This window comes from Melozone crissalis, unplaced genomic scaffold (assembly GCF_028551555.1).
Source record: "Melozone crissalis strain CALT ecotype California unplaced genomic scaffold, PUWL_Pcris_2 ptg000057l_1, whole genome shotgun sequence".
In the NCBI taxonomy this organism is placed as follows: Eukaryota; Metazoa; Chordata; class Aves; order Passeriformes; family Passerellidae; genus Melozone; species Melozone crissalis.
This window is the reverse complement of record NW_026535835.1, coordinates 3,921,918-3,942,741: the sequence shown is the minus strand read 5'-3', so window position 1 is coordinate 3,942,741 and position 20,824 is coordinate 3,921,918. Positions and strand designations below refer to the sequence as shown.

General features: G+C 50.2%; 1 protein-coding gene across 1 annotated transcript; it reads right to left on the bottom strand.

Moving 5' to 3' along the window:
* Positions 1-7,588: 7,588 nt before the first annotated feature.
* On the bottom strand, positions 7,589-19,965 carry MKS1 (MKS transition zone complex subunit 1). Its single transcript, XM_054287085.1, has 17 exons — positions 19,868-19,965; positions 19,576-19,789; positions 18,632-18,787; positions 18,138-18,235; positions 17,846-17,974; positions 17,423-17,527; positions 16,629-16,737; positions 15,705-15,761; positions 14,790-14,832; positions 14,239-14,301; positions 13,113-13,183; positions 12,269-12,332; positions 10,689-10,796; positions 10,037-10,170; positions 8,874-8,956; positions 8,677-8,774; positions 7,589-8,221 (listed from the first exon to the last, which is right to left on the bottom strand). The coding sequence occupies exons 1-17, from the start codon at positions 19,963-19,965 to the stop codon at positions 8,115-8,117; spliced, it is 1,737 nt and encodes a 578-aa protein (XP_054143060.1). The 3' UTR covers positions 7,589-8,114.
* Positions 19,966-20,824: the final 859 nt, after the last annotated feature.

Genomic DNA, 20,824 nt, shown 5'->3' with positions numbered 1-20,824 from the left:
TTCCTGCAGTCCGACAGTGTCCAGCATCCCTGGGGTGCCCGGGGCTGGGGTATCCTGGTGCAAAGGCTGGGGTCTCCCCCGCGGGTGTTACGGCCAAATCCAACGCAGCTCACCCTGCATACACCGCTACTCACGCCTCATGACCCGCACACCTCACACAGCACCCCACACAGCACCCCACACAGCACTCCACACACCGCGCATGGCTCCGCTCACCCGCTCACCCCTCACAGCCCCCCTCACTGCGCACTGTGCCACACACCACGCACGGCCCCCCTTGCACAGCACCAACTACCCCATATACCCCCCACTGTCCCGCACAGCCCCGCTCCCCCACAGAACCCTGCTCCCCCCTCAGTGTCCTGTTTTTTCCGCACAGCCCCGGTTATGCCGCACATCCCCGGTTAGCCCTCACAGCCCCGGTTATCTCACTGCCCCTCTCTCCCCCGAAAAGGAGAACCCGACCCGGGCTCCGAGCGCGCCTCTGGGGCGCGGCGCCCCCTGGCGGCTCCAGACAGAACCTGCGGAGTCGGTCTCCGGTACCCCCAGCACCTCTGGTACCCTCGGTAACGCCGGTACTCCCGGCACCCCCAGTAACCCCGGCACCCCCGGTACGGGATGAGATCGAGGCGGGGTTTGGGCTCCCTTCCCGCTCCTCCGGGAGCGCTCATTCCCCCAGGACAGCACCGCTGGATTACACCAGGGCCACCCCAATATTCCCATATTATCCCTTGTGTGTTCTTCCCCTAATTACTCATATCCATCCCTTTACCACCTTTGCTTCCTCTCTAAAACATCCCTTTTATAAATCTAAAACATCCCCATATTAAAGTCTGTGCCCTTGGGCTTTCCTGGAGACCTTGGACCATCAGGGATCAAGGCTTCCTGCAGGGGAAGGGCCCATCTCTCTCCCAGAGATCTGAAACTCCTGCTCCCAGCCATACATGTATTAGCATGAAAACCAGCTCCGTGCATGCCAAGAAGTGGAACAGGATTTTTGGTCACCACCATACAGGTGCCTTTAAAGAGCCCTGATGTCAAGGGACACCTGTGGGCACCTCAGCTGGGAGTGCAGGAGCAGGATCCCGTTGTGCTGAGAGGTCTCAGTGGTGGAACTTTAGCACTGGGCAGTTTAGGTGCTGGCACAGCTCAAGCGATGGCACAGCTCAGGTGATGGCACAGCTCAGGTGAAGGCACAGCTCAGGTGATGGCACAGCTCAGGTGCCAGGCACAGCATTTCTACTGTTGGTGCTGCACTGATTTACTGACACAGACCTTGTTGCTGTGAATCACTCCAGCGCCAGGGATGGTCTCACTCATGGAAGGATGTACAAAGCCACCATCATACTGCAAGGGAAAGACCTTGTCTGGTGTCAGAGCAGCCCTCCAGTGCCCACCATGAGGTTTCACCTCCCCTAATACCTCTCAGCAGCCTGTGGAGGGAAGAGGCTGTTCCCAAGATGGTTCCAAGTCCCACACTCTCTGTGCTCTGGCTCCTTGAGTCTCAAGCTCTCCAAGCTCAGCCTTCTGCAAGGCAAGGTTCTTCTGTGTGGCAGGATCTGACCCAAAGAGTTGAGACATGGCTGTGGGGTGATGGGTCTGCCAAGAGTCCTGGCAATGCAGGGGCCCATGGAGAGGGTTCACAGCTCCTCACTTGTGCTACAGGCAACAGAGGCTTGCAAATCCAGGGAGCCAGAGGCACAGCTCACTGGAACAGTGCCTGTGCCTGCAGCACTCGGTGTATGGATGGACTTTCAGGTGTTAAGCAGCTCAAAATGCAGCACAGAAACCCAAAGACACATGAGCAATTACAGAGGTGTTTTGAGCAGAGGCTGCAGAGGATGGCTGGTGCAGCTGCAGCAGATCCAAGATCAATCCTGTCCTTCTCAAGGACTTCTATCAGGAGAGACAGAACTGCCAATGGAAGAGTTCAGACACACACAAGGGGGTGCAGAATAAATCCTCAACAGAAGCACAGAGAAAAGAAAGTGCTGGGCTCAGGGTGAGGCTGACAGTGCAAACGTGATGGAAATCCAGAGTGCAGCCCTGAGCTGCAGCTTGGCTGTGAATCAGAAACCACCTGAAGCTGCTCATTCATTCATTTTCAGTCACTGCTGGCACTTCAGGGACACTATTCACTTTGGAGGGAAAAGACAGAGATCCTGGAAGAGCTGCTGGAAGTTATTTGTCGAGGATTAGACTGGAAAGCCGTTCATGGAGGAACAGAGTCACAGAGCACATCAGTGCTGAGGGAGCCAGGGAGGCATTCTCTGTGCCAAGAACAAAGGCCAAATCCTGTGGCTTAGGAGGATCTCAGAGGCAAGGAAGGGATGAGGTGGATGGGCCACTCCACACCACCTCCCTGCAAGGGAGACTCACCCCCCATCCCACTCAATGCCCACAGGGAGATGCCAGGGAGGGCAGGAACAGCACAGGGAAAGGTCCATATGACCATAGTTGCAAGTGGATCCAGCTGGAGGCTCCCTCTCCCTGCTCGAGGGAAGCAGGTATGTCAGTGCCAATTGCTCAAGTGCTTGTCTCCATGCCAACAGACATTAAAAGTTGCTTTTGGACAGCTAGCACAGGCTGCAATCCCATTTGTCCAAGGATGGAAAGATGCTGCACCAGGGTCTTTCCAGGGACAGGACTCCTGTCCCCACTCAGTAAACAGGGAGATGATGCTGGGAGGAAGGGGAATTGTGCCATGACTTGGAGAAGCTGAGGCAGGGCACTCAGAAAGGCATTGGGTGGGGGTGGAAAATTGGGAAAAGCTGTGTGCTGTGGCTGAAAAAGTCAAAATGGGACAGGACATGGTAAACAAAGGAAAAAGAGAGATGACCAAGGAGAAGGAGAGGCAATTCAGCCTTTTGAACACATCTGTGGTGGAAAACCCCAGACATTATAAGGGCTCATTATTTCCAGCAGCAGCAGGAAAAATGGACATTCCCTTCTTTACAGCTTGTCTCATCTCTCATTCCCAATCCCATGTCCAGAGCTGTAAGAGCATCATGGCATTCACAAGAACATGAGCAGAAGGAACAAGATTTCCCAGGGAGTGGCAGAGTGGGACAGGAATACCCCAGAGAAACAAGAATCACCTAAAAGGAATCACAGGCTCCCTCCACCTCCTCATGCCTCCAGCAGCAGCCTGACAACACACTCAGGTGCAAGCTGCCACTGCCAGTGCCCTGCACAGGAAAATTTCCCACAGAAAAAAGAAAACATGTGATAGGGATGATCTGTATTCTCTGCCTTTATGTAAGGAACAAGTTGAAAAACATTTCTCAGGTTTTTCACAGATGAGCATCTGTCATCTGTTACACTGCCTGAAGAAATTCGTGCATTATACCCTGATATTCAGCCTGACCTTTCTGGATTTCTAAGGTCACATTAAGACATGGGAAACTCACCTTCTCCACCTTCCCAAAAGCTGATTATCTCAATCTCAGATCTGGAAATCTTGAAACAACCTGGAATCACACACCTCCAAGACAAGTTTCACTTTCGCGCATTGTAGAAATCCTGCCAACTGTTGTGAAAGTCAGATGATTTTTAGTACAAGAACTTGTGAATAAATTATAGAGAAGTCTGATTCTGTCAGTCCCTTCTGATATTCTGTGTTACTCTAGAAAATGATTTTGACAGATGAGAGAGAAAGGGAAGCATCTTCAGCCTGCATGACACTAGGGTTCACTTAAAAACCTACTCAAACCAAAGCAGTGAGGGATATTCAATCAAACCAAAGCAATCATTTCAGTGCAGGACCAGGGCACATGGACATTTATTTCTTGACTGATCCAATGAAGTGGGATTTTGCTCAGGTCAGCTTTAGTCTGCTGTGCATTGAAATATTGGCATTAACTGCAGAGAACGTGGGCTGCACCTCGGGAGAACAGTGAGCATGAATAAAACAGCAGCAGGGGGTGAGAGGCAAACCAGCCCAGAACTTCCCTTTGCTGCTGGAAACCTTCCTCTGCTACTCCAACCCCGTGGCTAAAATTAAAACATATTGATCCAACAATCAACCTCCAGTAGGGAGTTAATAACGACCACTTAAACCCTGTGGTGCAAATGAAATACTCCTCCCCTCCCCACACCAGCCAGGGGCAGGACAGATCTCTGTGGCACATGGTCCTGCTGCAGTTACATACATCCCAAACCCCCCATCTTGGTGTACATCCCATCATCCTTCCCAAATATCCCTCTTGATGCACACCCAGGGTCCTTCCCAAGCACCCCTCCTGGTGCACATTCCAGTGATGTCCCCAAAATCCCCTCCTGGTGCACACCCCAACAGCCTTCTCCAACATTCCTCCTTGTGCACATCCCAGTGTCCTTCTCAGACACCCTCCTGGTGCACATCCCTACACCCCAGTGTCCTTCACAAAGGAAGGATGCAACTCCTGGTGCACATCCCCAGTGCTGGGATGGGGCCAAGCCTAATGCACCATTTGAGATTTCCTGGCAAGTCCCCAGATTAGAGTTATCACAGCCCAAACCTTCCTCCACTGAGACCAAAACTCATTCCTGCAGTCTGACTTTGGTGGGAAGCTGTTCCAATCATGTGAATGACTCATCTCTAGGATTTTTTTTCCCTGTTACATTTACACTGGAATTTCTAATGGATGTTGATTTGCATCACCCAGGCTCTGTGAACTGCCCACATCCTTTTCCTCCACCAAGCTACCATTCCTGCCATTCCTTTTTGTTTGCACAGCTCATTCAATTCGACCCTGGAAGGCCCTGAGGGTCTTTAGGCTGAGTCCTGCCCCCAGGCAGCCCAAAGCACCAGTGAGGCTGCTGGGTTCAGCCTTGGACAGATGCCCATTCAGCTGGAAGTTCAGTTGGCTCTCAAAAACCCTTCCTAGCTCCAGTCTGCTCAAAGGAAGAAGCAGACAAAGCCTCAGAGAACCCAGCTATGCTGCTGCAGCTGGTGTAGCCAGAGCTGGGGGGCTGCCAGCCATGCACAGACCCCCGAGTCTCACTGCCAGACCCACTCTGGGACCCCCAAGAATCTGCAGCAATTCCTGGCCTGTGCCTGCTGCAGGCTCCTCCTGCCCTCCCCTTTCAGTTCAGGGGTCTCCTGTCTCATTGACTCGTGCCCACCCATCCCCAGCTCTTGTGCCTCCACAACAGTCCTTCCCTCACTTCTCCTGTTGAGTTTCCCTCTATGGGCACCCCTCTGGTGAGAGCTGTAGGGACAGTTCCAGCAGTGACCTCCTCATGGCTCCAGGGAGGACACTGGTGTCCCCTCCTGCCTGTCCCCAGGGCCCATCTCCTCTTCAATCTCCCTGTGCACACCTGGGACAATGCACAACCCCACTCCAGTCACAGAATCAGAGATTCATGGAACAGTTTGGGTTGGAAGAGATGCTAAAACTCACTTCATTCCAATCCCCTGCCATGGCAGGGACACCTCCCACTAGACCAGGTTGCTCCAAGCCCTGTCCTAGCTGTCCTTGACCACTTGCAGGGATGGGGCAGCCACAGATGCTCTGCCAAAGCCTCCCTACCCTCACAGGGAAGAATTTCTTCCCAATATCCCACCTAACCCTGCCCTCTGTTGGTGGGAAGCTATTCCCCCTTGTCCTGTCATTCCAGACCCTTGTAAATGGTTTCTCCCCATCTTCTTATCAGCTCCATTTGGGAACTGGAAGGCCACAATTAGGTAACACCAATTAAACAAACAAAACTCTTGTCTTTTCCAGGCTGAACAACCCCAATTCTCACAGCCTCTCCTCATAGGAGAGGTGTTCCATCCATCACTCTAATCAACTTGGTGACCTCCAGTTCCAGCTGTGCACCCCTCCTCTCCAAGCCAGATTCCTTGGCAGGCTCAGAGCACAAATGCCAGCTGTGACTAAAAGATCAGTGACATTTTCCTATGTGTGCATGTATATGGAAATTTGCTAGTTTAATTTATAAAAGTGCAAATTCAAAGGACATTTGCTGAGGGGACTCTTCAAATCAGCTTTTACCAGCACCACTTCATTCTGCCAGGCCAAGGAGGCTGCAAGCATGACAGTCAGGAACTGCAGTCTCTTATTTTGGAAGAATTGCTTGCTTGGTTCTAGTAATTCTGAATTTTAAAATTTTCCTCATGAGTTTCTCTATCCAGAGTTCTAAGTAGCAAAATAATATAATTATGTACATCTTAGTGCATCTCACACTCAGGACATTAGATCCTGTCCTAATAATTGATCAATGAGTCAGGAACCTGACCTAATCAGAAAATTCCACTCTAACAGGATCTGCCATTGGCATCATGTTGATTAAAAAGGTGTTTTGTTACTTTATTGATAAAAAAATTATTCTTGTAACATTTTAACTCCATCCTGGGAAGCATTTCAGAGAAATGCAGTTCAGCTGTTGGTGAGAAGCACCACAAAAACACCCAGAAGAGTGTGATAAACACACAAGGCCACAATGTGAATAATGATTAAAATAAAGAGATAAGAAGTGCTGCATACTCACTGAATGCTTTTCCTCCTGGGTCAGCCATCACAGACCATGACAGAACACAGAGATCAGTTCTGCTGTTCCAGCCCCACATGTGGTACCTCCAGAGTGCTCACATCAGCACCAGGCACATCACCCAGCTCCAGGCCAAGGACACTGCTCTGCTGCACAGGCCAGCATCATCCAACACATCCTGGCAGCCTCCTCCATCAAAATGAGGGGCAACAGGCAAGGAAGGTGAACAAAAGTCCACTTATAATTGCAATTGCCAGATAGATTCAAGCTGCCAGACAGATCTAGGAATTACAGCAAAGGTCAAGGAAGAACAAACTCTGAGAGCTGCTGACTCTTTTTTTAAGTTTGTTTTCTCATTGAAGACTGGGACAACCTCAAAATGGAATGAAGGGAGTGAGGAAAACAATGGAACACCAGGGAATAAGGGGATGTTCCCATAACCACACACGTGGCTGCAACCATGAGTCTCATGTTCCCTGTGAAGAAGGAACATGCAGAGCAAAAGAAGGATGGCCAATTCATATTTCATATCCTGCCTCTGAATCCTAAATTCACAGACATATTCAAACCTGCATGGTCTGAGCTTGAGATTTCTCTTCCCATTGTTTGTTTGGAACAGAAAACACATGGAAATGTGACTTGTGCACAAACCAGCACAGCAGTGTCAGTCTGCAGGGAGCTATGTTCCTCTGAACTTGAGACAGAAATAAAAACAGGGGAAAGAAAAAGAGAAAATAACAGAAGAAACTGGTAAAGAGTGGGTAAACACAAGCTTCCCAGGAAGTACCACAGTGTTCTGCAATCAGAGATGCAACAATGAACCACCAACAAATATCAACCTCAAATGAACAGCTTGAACAGTTCAAAGTTCAGCTGCTGTGCAAATGTTATCAACTGCTCTCACTGTCTGCAAACCTTCCAACCCCCAAGGCTCTGTGGTGAGCTAAGGGGAAGGTGTGTTTTCAATTGTGTTCCTGAACAAAGAAACCTCCTGCTCACCATGGCAGAGCCAGATATTATGGGCACACAAGAAAATGCAGAATGTAATCCTTTTGTCCAGTTCTCCATCTGTCTTCCTTTGCTTTAATTTCATGCATTACATGTGGCAGAGAGCTCTCTCTCTAGGAATAAATCAGTCTTAATGTAGAGGTGAATGGATTAATTTTACTATTGATTGTCCTGTACAAAACAGCTAACAATTATCAGTATTTCTCAAAAAGTTATCTACTCATTCCATTAATCTCAAAAAGCATCCATGCCTTGGCCTTCAACATCACCCTCTTCTCTAAGAAGAAAACTAAATTTACAATTTTTCTCATTATTTCCTTTTCAATCCCTGAAAAGGTGTTACAGGGTTCACAGGTTCCATGCCAGTATTTCAGAAGAAATGTGAAAAACTGGCTGTATTGTTAGAGCCTGGTAACAAAGGGCCTTGAAAAACAGGGCTCCTTCCACAGATACCAGTGGAAATGCAGATTCTGGGTCTGGAGGTGTTAGAAGCTCTCTTCCCCATCCAAGGAAAGCAACAAAGGAAGGGCTTCTGAAGCTTCCAGGCACCAGCACTGGGACTCCTGCTGAGGGGTGGGAGCTTGTGCTGGAGGGAGGATGCCAGGTGCTCCAAGCAGCAGCAGAGGTGAGGCTCATGGCTCCAGTGGCTGGGGCAGAGCAGAGGCAGAGGTGCTGATGAGGTCCTGGGGAAGGCTCTCCCGTGCCTCCTGCATCCGGCGCCGTGCCCGCTGGAAAGCCTCTGCAACACAGAGGTGACAGCAGGCCACAATGCATGAGACAGCCTCAGGGAAGGGGAGGGATGTGTCCTTTCAGTGAACATCATCTCTCCTGCTGCAGGATCCTACTTTGTATGAATAGATTACACCACCAATGCACCTGTGCTGCTCCACCTGCTGCTCTCTGATTTCTGTACACAATGGAATCAGAGAGAGCCTGTGCCTTGGTGCCACCAGCTCTGCCCAGTGCCAGGCAAAGGTTGGGGAGCCAAATCCAGGCTGTTGCCCTCACAAAGTGGTAATCCCTCCTGCCTGCTCAGAGCTGATGCCTCCTGAAGTTTCCAGCTCAGAGCAAAACATTTACCCTCTGCCATGGACTTTATCACTCCCACAGTAATGGATTATCCTGAAATACCCTGCCCACTCTGTAAAAAGGGAGCCAAAGCTCACCAAGACACAATGACACTGAAGGCCTCACCCAAAACATTGTAGACAGAGCTCTGCTGGCTGAAGCCTCCCAGTCGGTCCAGGACACTCTGCATGCGCTGTCTCAGGGCACTGTTCTCCAGGAAGGCTCTGCACAGAAGCACACCAGCAGCTCAGGGCTGCCAAAAGCAGCACAGGAGATGGAGCTGATGGAGTTGATGGAGGTCACACTCCCTGTGCTGCACTCACCTGGACTGCTGCAGGCAGCAGAGGCGGAAGGTGACGCTCCCTGTGGTCACTGTCCGGAAACCAAAGCGGCTCAAGCGCTTTCCCTGCAGGGATGGCACAGGTTAGAGCAACCCCAGAGTGAAAACAAGCATGTTCCACCAGAGCACAAACTCCTGTGGGCTCAGTCCTCCCTTCCCTGCAAGGCTGGAAAGAAGGGCACACAGTTTCAGGCTGTGTTGAGGGCAGGACCTAAACACTTGCAAGCTGACAGTGCAGTGCTGGGGCAGGGTTTCAATAACTGCTTCAGTGTTGCAGACATCTTTTTGTGAAAATCCTTACTTAGGATTTTTTTCCATTCTGAGAAGCTGAGGCCTCAGAAACAAAAGGTAAACAATGATTATCTGCTGCTGTGGAATGCATCAGGTGGATTTTTGATTGGCCCATCTTAGATGTTTATAATTAATGGCCAAACAAGGGTGAGCTATCTCAGAGTCCGAGTGAGCTGCCTTTTGTTATCATTCTTTTCTATTCTATTCTTAGCTAGCCTTCTGACATGAACCTTTTCCTTCTATTTCTTTTTAGTACAGTTATAATGTAATATATATATATATAATAAAGTAAGAAATCAAGCCTTCTGAACATGGAGTCAACATTCTCCTCTCTTCCCTCATCCAAGAACCCCTGTGACCACTGTCACACTTCAGGGCTTGTTCCCACACACAGCTGCCACTAACATCACCCAGCTCATTACACCAGCAGCCACCTCTGTAACTTACTCAAGAACATGAAGCTTCTACCTGCCTCACACCCATCAGCTTTTTGCTTCAGGAAGCTGTTCCAGGCATAACACAGCCCAAATTCCTCACAGAAACCCAGGAGCAGTCTACAGCTGGTACCAAATGCTGACCTGACAAACACTGTATAAGCAGGGCAAGCCAAGGCTTTGGCCCATGCTCCCCCACTCCTCTAAGCTGCTCACCCCTCAGAAGGCACAGCTCTGCCTCAGTGTTTGCTCATTCCTCTGCTCAGGATTACAAGACTCACAGAGGAGACATTTCTTTAGTGAGAGGCACAGGACCAGCAGCTCATCTTTGCTCAAATCTGGTCCAGGCTGACCATGGACACCTGAACCCAAGAACAAAATGCACCACCCTGGCAAGAGGCCCCTCTGCAGCTGAGCCCACCTTGAAGGTCGATGGTATCCGAATGTAGGTCAAGTCCTCCAGCTCAGGAGAGCCCCCAATGAAAAACCTCCTCATTTCAGCCACAGGTCCCAGACCCACGGGACGCCACGTAGGGATGGTGAGCATGTGGACACCTGGCCAGGACAAGAGGCCAACTTAGCAGCTGTGACCTGTGATTTATTCAGTCACAGAGGACACAAAGGCAGGTGGATACCTGGTGAGCCAACCCAGAGCTGACTAGAAATGGAAACACTGCACAGTATCAGAAATGTTCTAAAAGCATGTTCCCATTGAGTCAGCCCCTTCCAGTCACACAGCCAGTGCTGAAAGCACCCTGTGCCCAACAGCAGCATCTCCCCACAACACACAGGGTCACTCCAGACCCCACGTGGGACACAGAGGGTTACTGCCATTGTGCAGGTGGATGCACAGCATCACCAGAGCTTTATCACACCAGATGTTGAGATGGCAGTATCAAAGGATCAAGGGCAGCAGCTCCAGATGCGCCTCACATCCTTCCTTGCTGCACCCCAGACAGCTGACTGCTCCCCTGAGTACACCAAGTCCCTGGGACTGCCTGAATCACTCCCCAAGAGGAAGCACTCAGCTCATTCTCCCAGACAATTAACACAGTGTCCCAAGGATGCTTTACCTGGAGATGTTGGCAGCACCAAGGAGCCATATCCTTCCACACGATACCTCTGCCAGAAATCCAGGGATAGGACCTCAAAGTAGAGAACAGGCCACTGAGGGAGACTGTCTGCAAGATGGGGAGCAGGTCACAGCTTTGGGAAGGAGACTATCAGTGAGAAAAAGAATGCTAAATGCCCAACCCCACTGGTAGGAAGCCAAAGAACCAGAGAATCATTTAGCTTGGAAAACACCTCCAAAATGATTGAGCCCAACCTGTGACCAATCCCCACCTTGTCACTCAGACAAGAGCACTGAGTGCCACCTCCAGTTGTTCCTAGGACACCTCCAGAGATGGGGACTCCATCACCTCCCTGGGCAACCTGACACCCATTATGGGAAGAAATCCCTCCTAGTGTCCTGCCTGAACCTCCCCTGGAGCAACCTGAGGTTTCCTCTTGCTCTGCCCCTTGCTCTCTGGGAGTAGAGCCCAACCCCCAGGTGGCTCTACCCTCCTGTCAGGGAATTGTAGAGAATGAGCAGATCCTCCCCAAGCCTCCTTTTCTTCAGGCTGAGTCTGCCCAGCTCCCTCAGCTATTCCTTGTGCTCCAGACCCTTCCCCCAGTTCTGCTCCCTCTCTGAACACACTCCAGTACCCTTCCACCACAGTCCTTTCTGTATTTCTTCTACAATGACTAACAAAGATTTATTGTTGATTAGTTTCCCTTGTAAAAGCTAAACCCTCAGATTTGAGGCTGAAAACAGAAGTATTGAAGATAAAAATTAGGGAAAATTCTTTAAGAGCAAGTCCAGACTGGGCTGTCAATTATCTTTGAGAGTCAAGACAATCTTTTGTGAATGATCTGAAGCCAAACAGCAGAACTTGTTTATCTCTGACCTTTCCCAATGCTATTGGGGGAATATTAACTTAGATTCTCCTACATCTCTCCAAGCATTTCTTTTTTCCACAGTGAAACAAACTCATTTTGTTTCTTCTAGTCTGAAAATTCATTAGTGTTGGTTGAATACCCAGATCCAAAGTGTACATTGGATTCAAGTGGCAAGGCCACAGTGCTGTCCCCAGCAATTGCATCCACAGAGCAATAGGATTGGTGAAGAAGCAGCAGGAGCAGGCAGAAGCTCAGCTTAAAATAGAGCTGAAGTTTCAAAGTGACATGAACTATCTAGGGATTATACAGGTCACTGAGCACGTCTACAAATGTAAGACTCAAATGTAAAACTCACAGAGTTTTAGCTGTGTATAAAAAAGCTGCCTGGTTCTCCAGCTACAGCATCCCAGGGCTCTGTGCAGGCACCGCAACACAGCCCTGCACTCCAGGTTTAAAGAGACAAGCCAAGATCCAAGCAGTTTTCCAAGCGGATGAAGCTGCCTACAGCCTAGGAACAGGGCAACATCAATGAATCCATAAAAATGCTAATGGATTCCTGGGCAAACACAGGATGTGTCCAGGGGCTGCGTGGTGACAGGCTGAACTTTTGTTGAACCAGAAACATTTCCCTCTATCCTTTCATCTCCAACAGGACAGACAGCATGACAGCTACAGTGGGACCAAAGGGTTTCAGAGTAACAAGGAAACACACCTTCATCTTCCTGGGTGTAAAACATCTCCACAGTGAAGGGGTAGCAGAAGTATGCCACATTATCCTAGAGAAAGAACAGGGAGGAGATCAGATTCCTGGAGAATTCATCTTCAGCACTGCAGAGGGCATACAGAGCTCGGAGAAAGGAACTAATGGCAGAAAGCAGGTGATGCTGCCCAAAAAGATCAATTACATCCCACTAACAAACATGTGACTGCAGGATGGACCTGCATACATTCCCCAGTGCCATGTCCATGGAATAGGATATTGAAAATAATGGAAAAGGGGAGTGACACACCTCAAATGCAAACTCAGTCAATTGCATAACTACAGGGCAGCCTCAAACTTTACAGGAGCCGAGCCAAGCAGAGTAACTCAAACAATGGTACTATTAAAATGTTGTATGATAACTATTTTTGTAATATGAAAACATATAAAATACATTAAAAAGCTGATAAAATTCAAAATCAATGTAGAGTCTCTGCACATTCCTGCCCCAGGCAAGATGGAACAATGCTTGATTAACTCAGAGCATTGGAGAACACAAAAATCAAAGCTCCAAAGACAATCAGTCAGCAAGAATGAATAAAAAAGTGGGATTCCAGAAAATGCTTGGGAGTAGTTTTATTTGGTTCAGTTTTATTTGGAGACAGTGAAAAAAATTTTTGGACCCTTGAAAAATATGACAAGTATAATTAGAATAAAGAGAATCCCAAACATGCTCTGGTCTTGAAAGGAGCCCCCAACTCAGGACATTTGCTGAATATATCTGTAGTTTGTTACACATGTTCCACTCCAGAGACTGCCTGTTCAAACTGCTCTGCAGGTGTGAAAGTGTCCTTACCCAGCCCACTGCCTTGGTGGCACAGGTCTGTGTCACTCCTGAGAGCTGCTGGAACGGGGAGCTTGACCACTCTGCAGGGGACAGGAGAAGATGAAGGCTTGGGGTGAGGCCAAACTCACAAACCAGAGCAGCTCAAAGGGGAATGTGATGACTGATAACTGAGGTAAAAGGTAAGGTCACCCACCCTGACATTCACAGAATCATTAAGGTTGGAGAAGTCTTCCAATATCATCAAATCCAACCTGTGACTGATCCCCACCTTGTCACCCAGCCCAGAGCATTGAGTGCCACATCCAATCATTCCTTGGACATGGGATGGGAACTCCACCACTGCCCTGGGCAGCTCCTTCCAATGCCTGACCACCCTTTCCACAGAGAAATTCTTCCTCATGTCCAACCTGAACCTTGCCTGGTACAACTTGAGGCTGTTTCCTCTTGTCCTGTCACTTGTCTGGGAGCAGAGCCTGACCCCACCTGGCTCCACTCTCCTGTCAGGGAGTTGTAGAGGGAGAAGGTCCCCCCCTGAGTCTCCTCTTCTCCAGGCTGAGCCCCCCCAGCTCTCTCAGCTGTTCCTCAAATGACTTTTCCCTGTCCTGTTGCAGGCACTGCTCTTTAGAACATCCTGAACTGTCCATGAAAAGAACCAATTCAGGTCAAGAGAAAAGCAGAGCCTTATCTAAATGTACTGAGTAGCAGAAGTGGTATCTTGACAGATATACCCAGAGAGGGGAGGCAGAGCCATAGCTTTAGGAGAATTAAACATGCAGCAGGACATGCATGTAAGTGCTGGGAGCCTTATTTATCCATCAAAATTTAATATGTTAATATCAGCAAAAAACATGATGGCAAGCACTGAAATCAGATAAGGTCACTGGAGTGGGGAGCACAGGAAGGCTGCTCTCTGCAAGATAAGGAATGATAGGTTTTGACAAACTGGTCACCACCACCTCTACATCCCAGCCTGAGCTGAGTTCTGCCATTTTAGCTCTGAAGGCCTCTGACTAGATCCCAGCCTCAACATTAATTTTTGCTGACTCCCAGCACATCTGGTCTGATGGACCAGCCAAAGCCTGCTTCACCTCTTCAACATCCCAGCTGTGATGTGGCTGGCAATGTGAATACTCACGGTCAGGCAGCTCCAGGAAGAAATGCACATAAAGGTTGTCATACTCATAGCCCTGAGCTGAAACTGAGGAGAGAGAATGAACTTCAGCTGTTTGATTCCATACAAATCCTTCCAGCATTCACTGTAGATTTTTGGGAGAGCCACCACCAATAACCTCAAGGAAAATCAGTTACTGCTGGAAGCTGGGAAAAGCCTTCAAAGTAACAGGAGATAACCCACAGAGAAGATTCCTCCTCCAGACTAGCCCTGTCTCTGTTTCACTAACCAGATGAGGGAGTTCACACATTTAATTGGTTTCTTTGGGAAATTAATAGATATTATAGCAATCTGCTCTCCTTTTTTGAGATCTATTCCTTCTTAGAACAGCTACAGCTTTTGTAACCTCCAATCTGTAAATGCCTCTCAAGGGATTAGCCTGCAGGAAACAGGGAGGAGGAGGAGGAGGAAGTAAAGGATTCTAGGGCCTCTTGAATCTAGGGATTCAAAAATCCTTGGATCACGCCCTCAGCCACCCTAGCACACCCACATTACTGTTTAGAATAAGGACTCACCTATTTCTCCATTCACAAAAAGTCTCAGAGTACCAGGAAGAGGCTGGAAAAATTAGCAGATAAACAAGATAAAGAGCTCACCGACCACTGGTGAAACCTCAACAATTCCTTCCCAACTGCATCTCACACAGGCATTTAATGGGGTTTTGGACATGAATAATTTACTGTTCTGGCTAGGGAGAAGGCATGATTTGTCCTATCCCTTCCAGAAGTGAACAGTCCCTCTGGAAAGAGGCTCTAAAGAGACCAAATCCCCCAAAGCCCAGTCTGCAGGAATTTACTGTTCTGTAAACAGGTCTCTTACAGATGTCAATCTTGATAAAACACACAGTGAGAAGTCACTTGCAGAAGTCACAGTCCTGCTTCTGTCATGTTCCTGCATTTGACCAAGATGAGGGAACAGGGGGAAGCACTGAGACACTCTATCAAAGCACTGGAAAGCACAACTTTCCCTGTTTTGTATTGTATTTCACTGATTTGTATTCACTGTATTGTCAACAATATTTGAGCAAAAAAAAAGATTGCAGTTTGGATAATTCAGTGAGAATGGAAACTGCATGAGTCAGAATCTGAGGGGCTGTTTATTTGCACAAAGAGCTGTTTGACACTGAAGAAGTTAACAGCAATCACTGTCCCTGAAGACATAAACCCTCCTTCCTTCTCAAAGTACTAGAATCACAGGCCTTGAGGCACTGCACACAGCCTCACAGGGACTGCAGTGTCCAGCAGGACCTGAACAGGCAGGATGGATCTCTGCAGACCCCAAATCCTCTACCACTTGTCCCTTCTCACCCAATTTTCTGCTTGAAGCCACAAAAGATCAAAACAGTCTTTGGAGACTGTGCTGCAAGTGCAAACTGTGTGAGCCAGGTCACCAACAGAGCTGCAGTCCCTGGCAGTGCCTCTGGAACTCACCATTTCAAAGTCTGAGCCCACGAGCCCATTGAGGTAATCCCTGTGCCGACCATACAGCTGGGAACACACACAACAACAACAAAAAAAGTGACATTTTGATTATATCTGCTGTTATGTACTGCAAAACTTAAACTGTATACCATTTAAACTCAAGTCATTACCAGGCTTAGCTTATGTGGGGTTGTTACAACAAATATGGAGATATAAATATCTAATAGAGCACTGATACATAACTGCTAACACTGCACAGAACTTCAGCTTGGGTTCTCCAAGGCCAGTTTAAAGGGAAAAGAAGCTCTGAATAATCAGATCTTAAATGATATCTGAAAAATACAAGTACAGACTATTCCAAGGAAATGGCCAGGCAGAGGTCAGTGTAGTGAAATCATGATTTCCTTGGTGACCACAAAACCAGAAAAGAAATGCACAAATAAAAATCTAAACCAAAAAGTGCTTTCATAAACTGTCAAGAGACAAAAAGGCAATTCAGAAAAATCAAGATGTGAAACGGGATTCCAATATCCTGGGACATTACAAGTAACAAGACATCATTTAATAAATATACAGGCAGCAAGAGGAAGATTAAGCAAGAGGAAGATTGAGCAGTGTTTTTCCTGCTCAAAAGGGAAGGAAAAACACTGGCAGGTGACACTAGGAAGGCATGGAGTTGGGTGGGTTCTTGCATCAGTTCTCACTCCCTAAAGCACTGCAGCCAGAGGCAGGACAACTACAGACAAGGTCTCTTTAAGGGATGAAGCAGAGAGTATTTGCTCTAGTCCCCAGAGCCCTGAGCGTGATGAGGCTCAGGACAGTGACATTTTTGTCCCTTTGGGTGTGCAGAGCAGCAACAGTTCCATCTCCATGATGATCTGAGCTGCCTCTGTTTGTCAGAACCAGTGGATATGCTCTGTGGGCAGTACTTACCTCTCTGAACACGCGCTGCTCACGCTCCTCCTCCTCTGGCTGCACCTGGGCAGATGCATTCTCAATGGTGTATTCCCACACCTCCCGCTTCTCTCCATCCACCTCGATCCTGCAGAGCCCCAAAACACATGGGAAAAACTCCTCCATTATGCAGAGAATAGGCACAGGTACCAATGGGGCCCTCCTGACCCTGCAGTGTCCCCTCTACCCAGCCTGTGCAGTGACACAAGGGCACTCACAGCCCTCTCCTCACTCCCAGGTACCTGCCAGCATCATTCCCTCAAAATGGAGGATTTGCTTGTATCCATCACATGCATAATGTAATTTTACAAGGGATGCAGTGATAGAACAAGGGGGAATGACTTCAAACTGACAGAGGGCAGGGTTAGATGGGTATTAGGAAGAAATTCTTCCCTCTGTGGGTGGGGAGGCCCTGGCACAGAGCAGCTGTGGCTGCCCCATCCTTGCAAATGCCCAAGGCCAGGTTGGACAGGGCTTGGAGCAGCCTGGGCTAGGGGAAGGTGTCCCTGCCCATGGCAGGGGGTGGAATGAGATGGGTTTTGAGACCCCATCCAACCCAAACCATTCCATGATAACTGGCATCCCCAGAGCTCCCCACACAGCACACTCAAGAGTGATACTGAGCGTAAGCACACAATAATATTTCCCTAGAAATCTCTGAAATAAATGAAATATTTCTCAATTTAAGTGTTGATCCCCTGCCCAAAGGGTGACCAGGACACAGCCATTTCAGCCGCCAGTCTAAGGAAAGGTCCCAGCCCTGCTCCACTCACCTGTAGGCTCCTTTGGTGCCAGTGAAGTCAGGCTTCACTGTGATCACCCCATTGCCATCCACCTTGATTGTGCAAAGCACATTTTCATACTCCCTCTGACCAAGCCTGAAGGGGGACAGCAGGAAAACACAGTCTGAACAGAGGACATGGACACTCTCTTGCTCTGGAACACCAGAGCTGGTAAAGGAACTTGGAGGTACAGAAGGGAACACATGCACACTTTCCTACATTGGTTTAGAAGCCTTTTGGATGTACCCACAGCTACCTCCCAACTGAAGAAAGAGGCAGAAAGAAATTGCAGCCCATGTAACCGAGCTCTTGGAATTCTCCCCCCTTAACTAATGAAAGAAACAGGAGTTCTGAGTAAGGAGCAAAGATGGATTTTCTTTTGGAAAATTATGATCACTTCAGGATTTTACTTACTTCCCATAAGGTCCCAAGTCCCCCATGATGTACATGGTCTGGACAGGTGTGTTAATTACATGATTGTTCTTTATAAATTCTTCTGAAGGTTCCCAGGTGATGATTTTTGACTTCAGAGAACTTGCTTCTCTGTCAATGAGAGAACAGCAAATGTTCACAGCTCACCTCAAACCCACCATGATGAGGAGTCAGAGCTGGATTACACATGTGACACAGCACAAGTGACCAGCTCCCACAGACCAGGCACAATGAAACCTGCATGAACAAGTTTCAAGCCCAATTTTGAGCTCACACAGGCCTACGGTCCTGTCTTCTCCTCCTCACATTGGCCATCCTCTCGACCAGATACGATGGCTCTTCATGATCCAAGTCAGTTACCTTCTGGCAGAGCTGGAAGAACAGACAGGAACTAGCTCAACTGGACATGTTTCCCAAGCACAGCTCTCCTCTTAGAGGAGGGAACAGATATGCACACAACCATGTGCAAGGACAAACTGCTAAGTGACTGCAGAATTCCTTCACTGTTCTGGTGACAAAATACAGCTCACTCCACCCAGCAGGATTCCTATAGAGCAGTGCTCCTACAGAGCCAAGTCCCTCTGGCTGTCCTGACCATCGCTCTGAACCAAGGACACCCCACCCCAGGTCTGGGGCACCAGGGGAAACTGCTTTGCAGCAGTGTGTTCTCCTGCACTCAGGATATCTGCCCAGCTGAGAACCAAGAAATGCTCCCTCTGCAATAGGACTGGAAGTTGTGACAGACACTGAGTAACTAAGAGCTGGTACCTCCTCCAGGTTGGTGAATCGGTCGTGGTCGGTGTAGGTGAAGATGCGAGAGTTCTTCCGACCTCCAGCCTTCTCCAGCTTCCGGATCTCCTCATGGTACTGCCAGTCCAGGGGAGTCTGGCAGGCTGACTCATTCAGGTACAGATCCACCTCAAACTGACAGCACCACAGGTAAAGCACAAACAGCTGCTTTTCACCAGCTTTGGCAAAGCCACAAATATTTTTCAGCTTTTTTCCAAAGCCACACCAGAGACAAGACCCTTTGGGAATCCCAGCAAATAACCCAAGCTCCAGAACAGCTCCAACACTGCTCAGGCATGTGGCAGCCAGCAGCAGCACTGATGCCCACCTGGAAAGCTTTGGGCACAGTAGCTCACCCTGAAACAAGGAACCCCACCCACAGTGAGGTGCACAGAAAGGGGTGTCAGGAAGCTCCCCCAAGCCTGTCCAGTTCTGGGCAGGGCAGGAGACACACAGAGCTTCTGGAGCAGGTTCAGCAGAGGGTGACAAAGCTCATCAAGGAACACCTTTCTTACGATGAAAAGCTGAGGGAGCTGGGGCTGTTCAGCCTCGAGAAGAGACATTGAGAGGGTACCTCATCCCTGTCTGTCAGCGTCTGCAAGGAAGGGTCAGAGCATGGACGAGGCTCTGCCCCTTGGGGACCAGCAATGGGACAAGTGGAATGGGCAGGAACTGATGAAAGTTTCACCTGAACACAAGGAAGAACTTCTTCCCTGTGCCGTTACCAAGCCTTGATCAGGCTGCCCAGAGAGGGCGTGGAGCCTCCCTCACTAGAGGTATTTCAAAGCCAGCTGGACACAAGCCTGAGCAGCGAGCTCTGGGGTCCCTGCCTGAGCAGGGGAGTCGGACTGGATACCCCTGTGATCCCCTCCGATCTGACCCGTTCCGCGAAGTCCCTCCCGCCCCCGTGCCCGTGCACCCACCTGGCTGAAGAGCTTCTCCTGCCACCCCACCTCCACCTCCTCCTCCTCGTCCTCCGGGGGTCTCGGGGCGCCTGCGCGAGAGGCCGCGGTCACCCGCAGCGGCACCGCTCCCGCATCGCCGCCGCCGTCGGCCCGGCCCGGCCGCTCGGGGCCGGCGAGCGGCGGCACCCGCGGCAGGAGAGGCCCGGCCGGCGCGACCCGCTGGATACGGACCCTGCGGGGAAGGAGCGGAGCGTCAGGGCTGTGCCGACCGACGGAGCCGGGCAGACGCTAGGGCCGAGCAGGCGCTCACCGTAGGCGCAGGTTGCGGACGGGGTCCCGGGAGCGGTACACGGCGGGGTCCCGGGAGCGGCACACGGCGTTACCCCCGCTCCGCGCCGCGCCCGCCATGGCCGCGCTCCGGGGAAACAGGAGTACACGGGCGGGCAGCGCCCCCGCGCGGCCGGAGCCTCCCGCACAGCCGGGCCCGCTCCGCGCACGGAGCCCGCAAAGCTCCGCCTGGGAGGCGCCCCAGAGCCTCTGTGTGAGGGAGAGTCCCACACACCCCTCCAGGTGAGGGCTCCCGGCCCCTCGGGGGATTCCCCACAGCCTCCGTGTGAGTGGGGGTCTCACACACCTCTCCGTGTGAAGGAGGGTCCCACACACCTCTCCGTGTGAAGGAGGGTCCCACACACCCCCATGTGTGAGGGAGGGTCCCACACACCCTTCTGTGTGAGGGAGGGTCCCACACATCACTCTGGGTAATGGAGGGTCCCACACACCCCCATGTGTGAGGGAGGGTCCCACACATCACTCTGTGTGAAGGAGGGTCCCACACATCACTCTGTCTGAGGGACGGTCCCACGCACCCCTCCATTGTGAGGGAGGGTCTCACACATCACTCTGGGTAATGAAGGGTCCCACACACCCCTCCATGTGAGGGCTCCCGGCCCCCAGTGGGATTCCCCACAGCCTCTGTTTGAGGGTCATCACAACCTCCATAGGGAGGTCTCCATGTCCTTCTGCGTGAGGATCCCTACAGCCCCTCAGGGTGTCCCAGGGCCTCCAGGGAAGGGTCTCCTGCATCCCTCCCTGTGAGGGACACACAGCCTGTCTGTGAGGGGGGATCCACCACATCTCTCAAAGGAGGCCCCAGAACAAAGCCCCCCATACCAACAGCCCCAGAGAAATGCTGAGGGACCTCCAGCAACCAAAGCTCCAGGCCCACACCTGTGTGTAAGGAGCCACCTGAACCTGCCCCTCTCCGGGG